This window comes from Macrobrachium rosenbergii, chromosome 48 (genome assembly GCF_040412425.1).
Source record: "Macrobrachium rosenbergii isolate ZJJX-2024 chromosome 48, ASM4041242v1, whole genome shotgun sequence".
Taxonomy (NCBI): domain Eukaryota; kingdom Metazoa; phylum Arthropoda; class Malacostraca; order Decapoda; family Palaemonidae; genus Macrobrachium; species Macrobrachium rosenbergii.
The window spans coordinates 27,548,788-27,561,898 of record NC_089788.1 but is presented as its reverse complement, the minus strand read 5'-3'; the positions used below and the strand labels follow the sequence as shown (position 1 = coordinate 27,561,898).

Here is a 13,111-nt window from a genome sequence, read left to right as displayed (position 1 = left end):
TTGACTCTGAAACGCTTACGTCCGGCCAGGAACATACATGTCAGATTAGTTCTGGACAGTGCAGTGATAGTTCATTGTCTGAACAGGGGAGGTTCCAAGACAAGTCACATAAATCATGTAATGATAGCAATCTTTTCATTAGCAATGAAAAACCATTGGCAGTTGTCAGCCACACATCTGTCAGGAGTGAGGAACGTGATTGCAGATTCTCTGTCAAGAACGACTCCCCTGGAATCGGAGTGGTCTCTGGACAAGAAATCCTTCAATTGGATTTGCCAACAGATCCCAGGGCTTCAGGTGGACCTGTTTGCCACGGAATCAAATCACAAACTCCCATGTTATATAGCTCCGAACCTGGACCCTCGGGCTTACGCTACAGACGCAATGTCAATAGACTGGAACAGATGGCAGAAAGTCTATCTGTTTCCTCCAGTAAATCTTCTGTGGAAAGTTTTACACAAACTCAGGTCATTCAAAGGTCAAATAGCCTTAGTAGCCCCCAACTGGCCGAAGAGCAATTGGTTTCCCCTTCTGTTAGAGCTGAAACTCAGAGCCTTGCAAATTCCTCATCCGATGTTAACCCAAGTAGTACAAACTCAGACTGTGTCAGCTTCCTCAGGAATGCTGAATGCCCTAACTTTATGGATTTCATGAAGTTTACGGCTCAGAAAAATGCTAATGTTGATCCTCAAAACACAATGTTTTTGGAATCAGATAAGAGAGAGTCTACTCTTCGTCAGTATGATTCAGCAGTTAAAAAACTTGCTAACTTTCTGAAAGAGTCAGACGTTCATACTATGACTACAAATCTTACGATCTCATTTTTTAAAGCCCTTTTTGACAAAGGTCTGGCAGCTAGTACCATTACTACAACTAAATCTGCCTTAAAGAAAGTATTCCTATGGGGATTTAATATTGATCTGACGGACTCATATTTTTCATCTATTCCTAAAGCTTGTGCCCGTCTTAGACCAACAACCCGTCCTAAAACGGTTTCTTGGTTTTTAAATGACGTTTTAAAATTAGCCTCAGACACAAATAATGAATCTTGCCCTTATTCGACTCTTCTTAGAAAAACTTTGTTTTTAATTAGCCTGGCTTCAGGAGCTAGAATCTCTGAACTATCAGCCCTTTCAAGAGTCGAATCATGTAGATTTCCTCCCATCAGGAGAGGTGCTACTCTCTCCAGATCAAATGTTTTTAGCTAAGAATGAAGACCCTCTAATTAGGTGGTCTCCCTGGAAGATAATACCCCTTCCAGAAGATCTCTCTCTATGTCCGGTGGTTACATTAAAAGCCTACCTGGAAAGGACCTCTCAGAGGTCTTCAGGTCCACTTTTTTGTTAGAAAAAATGGTGGAACCATCTCCTTGAATGGCATTAGACAACAAATACTTTATTTTATTAAACAAGCCAATCCGGATTCAATCCCCAAGTCCATGATATCCGGCTGTAGCCACCACAGTTAATTATTTCCAACATATGAATTTTGAGGAAATTAAGAAATATACGGGCTGGAAATCCCTAGAGTCTTTAAACGTCACTACCTTAAATCCTTGGAGGCTCTGAAGTTTTCTGCTGTCACTGCAGGGAACATTGTTTCCCCAGAGTCAGCCTAATATTATATTATTTTTTATTTGTAATTTGTTATTTGTAATATGTAATTGTATTGTATTTATTTGCCCTACCAATTGGTACCTCTCACCTACCTGCCTCGCTTGTACTCCCGTCCTTCCTATCTTGTTGTCTGAGTTTGGGTTGCTTCACAATCCATTCCTGGCTTTGTTTTATCACCTTTGTTGTTAAGTTTTCACCAAATCTCGTTATTCTAGGTGATGGTTACTAGTTTACTTATTAATCTTAATATTGTAACTACATTGTTTTTGCATTAATTAAGACAGTTATAGCCCTTTTGTACATATTTATATTTATATTCACTATTTTGGATTAGTAAAAAGCATATTTAAAATAAATTTTTATTTTCTCCTTAATACAATTAATCCTTTTAAATTTACAAGCTTCTTTGGTCATTCTCTGCTACTATTTCACTCAGCGACACAGGGCAAGCCCAGAAAAGGGATTTTGACGAAGGAAAAATCTATTTCTGGGTGAAGGCCTGTGTTGCTCAGTGAACCCTTCCCTTTCTATATTTCCCACCCTGAACTAGCCAAAAAGCTTGGGTGCTATTTCGGGATGGTGCATTATGGGTAGAATTAGTAGTAGCAGTGGTGGGACCGTTGTATCGGCACCTCTTAGGCAGAGGGGTTTTGGAGAGGAGGAGTCTATTGGGTTAAGTGTCTGTGGTAGTGGCCTCCACTCGCTCCTAGATGACATACCGACATCCTATAAGGATGTATCGAACCAGAGGTAGTAACTCTGGCATCCTATTGGCTTTTTTCTCTGGTATATCTAGCAATACTTATACCTAGAAATGTGTGCTGTATAGGGACATTTCACTGAGCGACACAGGCCTTCACCCAGAAATAGATTTTTCCTTCGTCAAAATCCCTTTTCTGTGTCTAAGATTGGAGGCAAAAGGAGTGATCATCATCAGTCTCCCTCAATGTCATGTGATTGTGATTTGTTGCTCAGAACAATCAATCATGGGCACTCATCATGATCCTCAGAATATGAATGATGTCAAGTTGACTCCATCTCTCTCCCCTTTGGAAGAGGGTCCTTCTTGGTCCATAGTGGACCCAGTAGAGCCTGAGGGTATCTCACATAGGAAACCACATCAGATTGAATTGAAGGAACTTTTCCATGAGATCATGGGTTCTTTCATGAGCTAATAGCCTCAGGGAAGTGGCCAGTGTTCAGTACCTAGTACTCAGTGCCCTCCATCAAGTGCACATTGGACTTTGCTCGAAGTGCTATGCCACCCTCATATCTAACTTGGTTCCCTTTTTTAAAGTACATGTGGGTGATTGATTGTCTGATCCCAGGATCAGCATTCTCTCACATTCCTCCGAGCTGTTTCTTACACCTCTTTCTGCTGCATTGGAGCTGTTGGTCAGTCATTCCTGGTTACCAGCTTGTCTCAAGGAAGATAATTGCTTATTTTCCCACGTGTTTTACTTTAAAAAACACTTCACTGACAGTCTCCTTTCATTCCTTGGTAATCCAGTACCACTAGTCCCTTCCATAGAGGTGATTAAAGTTGTAGGTTCTGATCTTTTCTTCATACTGCTCCTCTAGTCAAGGTGTAACTCTAGATTGCTTTGTGATTCCAGTAGAGTTGTAGCTATTCCTAATTTAGACATACTAGCCTTCAGGATTCATGTTAGTCTATGAGAAACACTTCCAGCTTTTACCCAAAGCAGTTTCTTCAACCTTTTATTTATTTTTTTCCTCTCCAAATTCTTATGTGAGGTTGCTCTTTTACAGGACCCAACAGTCAGGTCTTCTGAGAAAGCAAGACCTCTCAGTCTCCCTGACCCACTTTCTGGTTGCAACTGGTTTAGAAGGTTTATCATTGGTTGTCCCTTCTTTCCACTGCTTGAGTAGTTCTTACACCCTTCATAGTCTGGTCAATCCTGGACTGCTCCTGACTTTCCCTTTATTAGTTCAGGTCCCCTTGAATTCACCAGAATACTTGGAAAGAAGAGACATCTCGACAATCTTTAGAATCTGCTTGAGATGGCATCTGGTTATTACCTAGTCATATATATATCATCTTGGTTTAAGTTAGATAATATGGTTCCTTTAGTTTAACCTCTTCTGTGGTGATAACTACCTCTTAATGCTTCATGATACCTTCCCACCGCTTCTGCAAGGGTGGTTGTGCCTACCAAATCTCCACTTGGGGTTAGGACAGCTAGAACGATAACTGGGTACCTACTCATACACTTGACTTAGAAGCTGGCATTACTGGGTGGTGATGATCTGTATTGCCAGTCTTTTTTCTGCAGGCACTGCTTGGGACATGGTAAGAGGTTCATAACCTCATATTCCAGTTCCTTCAGAACAGTGCAAGCCTTGTATCATAAGACAAAACCTCCAACCTCAAGAGTGAGTCTCCACCTAAGAGAGAATTTTGTATTCCAATAGGAATACATTATAAATTTTAAAAGATATCCTGCATTTTTCCTAGACATTCAAACTGGAAGTCTATAATCATAAATATTGACTCTAACCATCTCATTTGTCCTTGTTGGGTTGACAGTCAGTCGAGCTGATGGTACCTCCATCTCTCACGTACCTGGTGACAGTAAATTTTCTGGTAACTGGACTTCAATGATCAGACCAGCCTTCTCCAAAGGTATCATTTATTTAAAAGATTGTTTTAGGAGTTTATGAAAAATGCAAATTTTAATAGTATCACTGCTACTCTTCCTCAAAGGAGGTATCCTTATGGGGGTCTTAGCCAGAATAGTGGCTGTTAACGCAGTTATATAGTATAAATGGACTGGAGGCAGGAGGGCTCTCTCTCCTCTGCTTGCAGTGATTACCACAATCTTCCCATTCACCCTTCTCACATAGACATAGCAACAGTGCGAGAGTCAGCCATGTTTGCCATTACTTGGAGGTCAGTTAGCGTGTAAACACCCTCCTGGGTGGTTCCTAGTGTTAAACATTTGTAGTACAGTATCAAGAAAATGTTGCAGCTGTCTGCAGAGGAAGGTTAACTACATAGTCTTAAGTCTGTAATTTAACACGATGGCATAGTTTAAACCAGTGCCATTTTTTTATTGTTAAGAAACATTAAGAAAACTTTAGTATAACAACAATCCCCCGGTTATTTTTGATATTGAGGATTCTCTCTTATTTTGAATGAATAAAAAACAGGTTCAGGTAAATTTACTTTCAGTATGAATTTCTCCGGCCAGATAGTGATTTTACAACCCCGGTTACATGAACCTTTTATGTCTCCTTAGTGTGATGTAGCAGATTCTTTCTTTTACAGGCAGTCCCCAGTTATCGGCGGGCTTGGTTATCAGCGATCGGGTTCTACAGCTCTTGTCTAGCAACAAAAATATGCAATTTTTGGCATATGTGTCGCTTTCTGTTTATCGGTGCCGTTACATACCTAACAGAGGCACCAATCTCCGGTTATCGGCACCAAAAGTCGGTGATTTTCAGTTATCGGCGATTTTCGCTTATCGTCACACCTTCAGAATTGAACCCCTGCCAATAATAGGGAACTGCCTGTGCTGGCATTTCATATTTAACTAATAGTTTCAGTGATATACAGACAATATGCCACTTATGAACGAGTTACGTTTCAGACGGCTTTTCATATCTTGAATTACTTGTAAGTTAGTTTTTAATATGTAGTGCATAATTTTTGTTGATGTTTACATTCCCGACTTAACTTAGGAGTCATAGGTTATACTATTATCACTGTATTTTTAAATCATGCAGTATTATAAAGAATTACTTTGGATGTTAGAAAGGTAAAAAGAGGAAAATAAAATTTTGATTCATGCAACATTTGACATTTAGTATTTTTCCATGCTTTGAAAGTTATGAACATGGAGAGAATTTCATAGGAGCAGCAGCTGACATTGGAAGTTCACAAAGTAAACAATGCACACTGCCACCTGTTGACAAAAATACACACTAAATATTTCCTATTGAGAGAGGAAATATAAAAAATTGGAATTCATCATAGGAGTTAAATCAGGAAGACAGAAATAAGTAGGAATATTTTACGAGTATGAACGAGTATTGTTGTGATTGTAAGAACACACTGGATGACCCCATCAACAGATTTGTAGTATGCTTATTTTTCTGGTTTATATGGAACTTGGGAAGCAGTTTTCCAAGGAATTTCACCTCCTATTTCCTCCAAACCCAAGAAGCCTCAGTGTGACCTGGAACCATAAAAACATCCAGTTGTTTTTAGGGTATTCCCCACCCTCAGAAGAGGGAGCAGCAATAAAAGTAGCAACATTCCTTTCGAAAAAGACATAGATGTACCTGTCAATGGAAAGGAGAAGCCCCTATCAGAATGCCCAATAAGGGTGAAGGAAGAGTTGGAGCACAATAGAACTTGCCAGGTTGGGAGTACAGTAAACCCCCTGTATTCGCGGGGGATGCGTTCCAATTCCCTGTGAATAGTTAAAATCCGCGAATACTTAGAACCTCCCCTCAAAAAATGCTTATAACTGCCTATCTTGGAAGTTCAAATACCAAATGTATACTTAAAGTATATCTTAAATTATTATACTATTACCGTATTAACTTTGAAATTATATTATTGATATAATTTCAAAGTCATCTTAAACATTAGTACCCTTAAAAATATATACATATGTACTTCTAACCCTTCCAGCCAAATCAGAAAGAGAGAGAGTTACCACTACGACAGATTCAGCCAGCCTTGTACTGGCAGGGCGAGAGAGAGAGAGAGAGAGTTTATCTCTTTAACATCTTGAGGAATGATAATCCATTTCTCTTTACAAAATTTACATGTTTGTTTTTTGTCTCCCATAGTTGTATTAACTACACATTTTTAAAACATTATGAACACAAACACATACACAAACATTGTGCATGTGTTAATACCAATTGGTTAAAGAGACTCAAATTAGCAGTATCTTTTCATGAGAGAAAGAGAGAGGGAAGGGCTGAACTAAGTACACATATCTATTTATCTCTCTATTTATTTCTCTCATTCTATCCCTTTGGCAAAAGAGAGAGTAAGGAAGGAAGAAAAAAAAAGAAATTGATTTAATCACATTTTGGCAACATCTATCTACCCTTGGTCATAAATGTTTAGTAATTTGACATATTTGACAGGTTCACCCTCCCCCCTGAGCTCGAAGACTCAGGAAAAGATCAGGGTTGAAATTAGTTAATTTCAAATTTTTTATAACTTACTATAGAAATGCATAAATGTAATTACAGTATATTATTATTATTAACCTTATTAATATGTGAAAATTAGTACTTATTAGGTAAATCATTTATTTACAATGCAAAACAAATAAACATACCATAAACATTCTATCTTTTGCTGAGAGAGAGATTTTTCAGTATATCCTTCATAGTGATATTTGACCAGTTTAAGTCAGCAACACTGACTCACTAAGTCAGCAACGCTGACCACCCAACCCTTGCTGTCAGGTTACTTGACATATCTGACAGGTTCCCCCTCCCCCCTCTCCAAGTCTTACAGCAAAAATTTAGGGGTCGATATGTATCCCTTTAAAATTTTACATAATTTATTAATTTATAAACTAAAATCTTACTAATACACTATACCATTTTCTTTAATGAATTGATATTATTGCTATTTATATTAATATTTGAAAATTAGTAAATCATTTATTTATCATACAAAACAAATTTATCATACAAAACAAATAAGCATACATCTCAGTAAGAGAGAGAGAGAGAACTATCATTTTTATTATTTGTCATTATTTAATCTTATTATTACTCTTAATATTAAAATATTAGAAAATTAGTATTGTAGATCATTATTTTATCATAAAATGTATATGTAGATACAGTACAGTATTTATTCATGAAAATAATATGAATAATTTATAGATAGGTTCCACAGAAAATTCCACGAATTGTGAGAACACAAATATCTGGCGTTTACTGTAATCTTTTACAGCACCTCATGCTGTGTCTCCATGGGGATACAGCATTATTTCCGATGGGCTACGGTGGCAATGCTCTCTCTCTCTCTCTCTCTCTCTCTCTCTCTCTCTCTCTCTCTCTCTCTCTCTCTCTCTCTCTCTCTCTCCAACTCCTGAAGGAGTATGTACAGAAAGCTTTCCTAAAAGGAGCAATAAAGAAAGATATGGTTATTTGTCATTAAGCACATCTCTTCAGCACCTTCAATAAGTAATCTTCCAAATGGAGAATGATCCTCTATCTATCAAAGTGAACAAGAGTGAGTTCAACTGGTGACCTACTTAGGAAACTACCAGAGAAAAGTGCTTATAAAACTGGTGGCCTTTAAGCATAGAATCTAGTCAAAAGGTTTCCTGATTATCTGGAACAAGTCCTGATTTGTGTGGCTGGGAACATGTTGGAATACACTTTGGGGCTGGCTGTCTCTTCTCACCCAAATTCAGGCCAGAATAAAAGATCTGGTCCATGGTGTCCCCATGACAATTGGAATGGATCCTGGGCCTGTAACAGTTTTAGTCCTCAAACTGCAACTCAAGGACATGGTCAGAATCTGGCTAATTAATGCCTGAATTAGGCTACACAATAGTTTCCACCTGCAAAAACAGGTGGTTAGGAAGATACTCCTGCTGTGGACATGGAAAGGTGCTCTTCTTAGTTTTATGTTAAATTAGCTTATATCTCCAGCGCTGATAGGCAAGTTGGCATTCAAACAAAAAGATCACTTGGCTGACCAGGAAGACTTAGTTCACCTGTTTCTCCACCTGGTGTGTTTGAACGTTTTAATCTCTAGACAGAACTCTCCTTGCCGCCATTGCGCGTAGGTGATTCTTGGTATTCTGTGAAGTTTGGCTGTTTTGCACCTGTTTACGGTATTGTAATTTCATTTTCTTTGGGTGTCTTCCACAAGAAGCAAAACCAATAACATCAGGCAATGTAGGAATGATTTTTGTGTAAGCAGGATGTTGAAATTTGAAGTAGATCAACATTTGGTTTGTACCGGCTGCAGAGGTACAGAGTGTGATCTTAAAACTAGATGTGAGGAATGTAGGGATTGGTCTAAGGATTTTATGCTTAAATATGTCAGACATAGGAAAAGAAGGGAAGCTTTCATCTGTAGCTATACCTACTCAATCTAGGCATTTTGATTGTGCTAATATTGAGACTTCTTTTGTAGCTCTGCCTTCTGCTCCCCTTTTGGTTCAGAAAAAGCGTATCAAGAAATTAGAACAAGACGTTAACCTTATTTTAAGTTCTATTACAAATTTAACTGAGTTTGTGACGGAACCATTCCGAATCCCCCCATCTTGTGTTCTTTTTCACTTTCCCCTGTTAGAAGTAAGGTGTTCATAGCCCAAGCCTTGGACTGCCCTGTGATAGTGGGACTTTGTGAAAGAGTCAGCTACCAGGGAACTGGTCGGTTCTCGAGGCGATGTGGTTCTGTGCTCTCCAGTACCTACTTCTCCCTTTTCACGGTCTGAATCTTGTTTAGCGTGTTCACCTAGGGACCACTTAGGTAGACGTAAATCGTCACATAATATTTTGACTTTGCCATCTTCAGTGGACATTGGTTTACACAGATAAGAGTAAGACGGTAGATCTAAACATTGGGTGTTGAAGGTTCTATGGGAAGGATATGTAATCCTTTTCTGTCTCTTCCTCCTCTGTTGCCATCCCCAATAGCTTTTCCTTCTTATCTTCAGCAGGAGGGAAAGTTCTTATTCTCCAAGAAGAGGTGGTAGCTTTGCTAGAGAAGAAGGTGATCAAGCGGGTGTCAGGAGACACCTGGGTTTTACAACTGTCTTTTTCTGGTACCAAAGGCATCTGGCTGTTGGTGTCCAGTTGTAGATATGTCAAAACTCAACACCCTCATTCATCCATGGAATCAGCCAGCACAGTGCTAGAGGTAATTCAGAAGAACAACTGGATGATCTCAGTGGACATGCAGGATGTGTATTTCCACATTCTGATAAACCCTCCGTTTCGTAAGTTCCTTCGATTTGTGTTTGCAAGGAAGGTATTTCAATTTAGGGCACTTTGTTTTAGCCTGTGTATGTCTCCTCAGGTATTCGTGAGAATTTTAGCGCCATAAGAAGGTTGGTGTCACCTCTTGGGAATAAGGATTCTGCTCCATTTAGACGACTGGCTGGTGTTAGCCAACTCTTTGGAAGGAATTTTGAGGGCCAAGGATATGTTGCTTTGCTTGGCTCTTTCTCTGGGCATAGTGTTTAATATTCAGAAGTCTGCACTGAGTCCAACTCATTCCATTCTCTATCTGGGGATGAAGATAGACTCACAGTTTTCAGGTTTTTCCTCCATAGAAACAAATAGACAATTTCTTATCTCTTCTTGGAAAATTTCAACCCTTAAGGAGGCTTCCAGCAAAGCTTTGGCTGTCTCTGCGGGGACACATGGCATCTGTGGAGAAATTTATCGGGTCAGCAAGACTCAGGATGTGGCCAATTCAGTTTTATTTGAGAAAGACTTGGGACAGGAAGTTCCTGCCAGACCCCCTTTTAGTCTCGGTCCCAGTCAGTCTTCAAGAGAGGTTAGCATGGTGGAGGGAACGTCAAAGACTGGAGAAAGGGTTATCCCTAAAGGTGATGAGCCTGGACCTCACTTTGTTTTCAGATACGTCTCAAACAGGCTGGGGAGCATGCCTGGGAAGCCAACAGTTGTCCGGACAGTGGTCTCCACTAGAGAGGGATTTGCACATCAGCAATCTAGAACTGTCGGCTGTATGGAAGGCACTCCTTCAGTGCGAGCACCTAGTGAGAGAAAAGGCCATAGCAGTCTTTTCAAACAATATCACCTCTTTGGCATACATCAGGAGCCAGGGCAGAATGAAATCAGAGTCAGTGTTTCGGTTAGTGCTTCTTTGGGCCAAAACCAGGAGCTTAGTGTTGGTCCCACAGTTCATTTCGGGGAAAGGTAATGTGTTGGTGGATCATTTGAGCAGGAAGGGTCAGGTCCTTCACATTGAATGGTTGTTACATCCGCAATTATGCCAGTCTCTATAAAGTCTCTGGGGAGCACCGAATGTGGATCTATTCACGACATTGTTGAACAAAAAGTTCCCAGTGTATCGTTTTCCATGCCAGGACCCGCAGGCTTGGGCAGTGGAAGCATTTCTTCAAGATTAGTCCAGTCTGGATGCTTATGCTTTTCCTCCTTTTGCAGTGATGAGGAAAGTGCAGAACAAGTTTTGGGATTCAGTCCATTACAGAATGATTCTAGTAGCTCCTTGGTGGCCTCAGAGAGAATGGTTTCTGGACCTGTCAGCTCTTTCGGTAGATCTTCCATGTATTCTTCCGTTAAGGAAGGTGTTAAGATCGTTTGAGACTGAAAAACCTAGACTGCAATATCAATCTCTTTCATGGGACTTGGATGTAGTCTTGAAGTTTTTATCCACAACTCCGTTGGAGCTTGTGGAATCTGCTTCATTGAAGTTTTTGACCATGAAAAAAGAGTGATCGAGTTACAAGCATTCTCCTACAAGGTAGGTTTCTGAAAAGGAGATGCCATTTTTTCATTTCTGCCTTTGTTCAGGGCAAAGAATGATGTTAAGACGAAGCTTCTGCTGAGAACGATAAAGATTCCTAATTTAACCTCTTTGGTGGGGTGTGAAGAAGAGGCTCTCCTCTGTCCTGTGAGGGCTATTAAAATCTGTTTAGATGGGTTAAAGCCTCTAAGAGGCAAAGTTAATCATTTGTTTTGTGGGGCTAGGAAGCCTAACACTCTATTATCTAAGAATGCGATGTCCTTTTGTGGTTAAGCATTTGATAAAACTATCTCATGAAGAGTTGTCTCCAAATCTTTTACCTTTATTGAAGGTAAATACAGTGTGAGGGTAGTTGCTACATCTTTTAGTTTTTGAAAAATTTGTCACTTGAGGACGTAATTAATGTGGCACATGGAAGTGCAATTCGGTTTTTGCTGCTCATTATCTTAAAGACCTAGAAATCACATTCGAAAACTGTAAAGCCTTAGCCCTCTAGTACAGTAGTGGAGGGTAAAGTCTGTTCCTGAACTGAAAGAAAGAGCTACCTTTTAGGTTCTTTATTTTATCTTGGTTTTGGTTTGTGGGGAGAGCATGAAGGTACTTTTGTTGCACAGGAGCGTACCTTTGTATCATAGGTATTTCTTGTTTATTGACTGTCGTTTGGTTTTGGGGCTTTCTGACCCAGGCACTGGGGTCCAGTCACGCCGATTCTTCCATGCTGGCTGAAGAAGAAGCGGTTTTCTCTGCAAGGCTGCTCTTAGCTGCACACACATGAGGGTCTTGCACCCTGAATGGAATCCACCTTCTGGCAGCTGTATTACCCAGAGAGGATTCCAGATCAGGTAAGAATGTTTTTGGGTTTCATACAAGGAGCCCTTAGCTCGCTTGGCTGAGCAAAATTTTGCCTAGCTGCACTACCCACTGTTCTTTTCTCAATGTGGGAATCAGCTAATTTAATAGTAGGTAAGGTTCATGCCAAATAATAGAAATTTTCATAATTAAAATTCGTATTTGGATGCTTACTGTTGAATTGACATCCCGCCAAGCCGCCCCACTTCTTAGTGGGCTGTCAAGGAGAAAATTCTGACTAGAGCGTAAAACTTTCGAATACACCTGGTGGAGAAACAGGTGAACTCTATAGACAGCCTTCTGGGTCAGCCAAACGATCTTCTTTTTGTTTGAATGCCGACTCGCATATTGGCACAGGAGATATAAGCTAATTTAACAGTAGTTAAGTGTCCAAATGAGGAAATTTATTATGAAAATTTATATTCTACAGTATAGAGAAATGTACCCAGTAGTTTCTAATGGAATTAAACTGGACTGTGGTCATTTGTGATGATTTTCTTAGGTAGATAAATGAAAAGATTCAATATTTTTTGCCTTGTGAGTTGTGTGCTATGTTAAGATTGCTTGTAATGCATGCTTTTTGTCATTGTTCTTCTGATATTTTAGTTAGATTACGGCATTGCAGATTTGTTCTCTTTTCAGACTACCTCTTTCACAGTGCAAGCAGAAATATAGTGGAATGGACATGACCTTACGCAATGAACTTCAGTCACTCTTGGAAGCAAAAGTTGAGAAGTATGGTTTAGGTAACCTTTTGTTTGCATCTTTCACATTGACCCATGGATTCAGGAGCAAGTACAGTGCCATGGACTATGTTTATGCTGCGTCAGCTTTGTTAGAATCTACTGACAAGGAAAAGACATCAGCAGATGCCTTCCTTGATGTTGCTGATAGTCTTAGCATGTAAATATTTTCTTTTTAAAGTTCCGTTATTTTTATTCTATAAATATTTCATTTTGTTTTCAAAAGTTCTTGAACTATTGTTTACCCGTATTATATGATTTTAATACAGTACATTTTATATATCAAGTAAACTATTAACAAAATTCATTGGGTGTAGCAGCTATTGAATAAACATTTATTAACTTTGGAAAGTGTGTTATGGTGTTTATTATTGCAGTGATTGATTATGTAGCTGGGACCATAAACTCTGTGTAGGAGGATGTATGCT

The 13,111-nt window shown here is 39.4% G+C and overlaps 1 protein-coding gene across 2 annotated transcripts in view; it reads left to right on the top strand.

The window, feature by feature from the left end:
* The window catches only part of Cdc45 (cell division cycle protein 45), a 118,698-nt gene that overhangs the window by 77,681 nt on the left and 27,906 nt on the right, over positions 1-13,111 (top strand). For both annotated transcript variants that reach the window (XM_067091552.1, XM_067091554.1), the window contains one exon: positions 12,583-12,843. In XM_067091552.1, the coding sequence (XP_066947653.1) occupies positions 12,583-12,843 (261 nt within the window). The remainder of the gene's footprint in view (positions 1-12,582; positions 12,844-13,111) is intronic.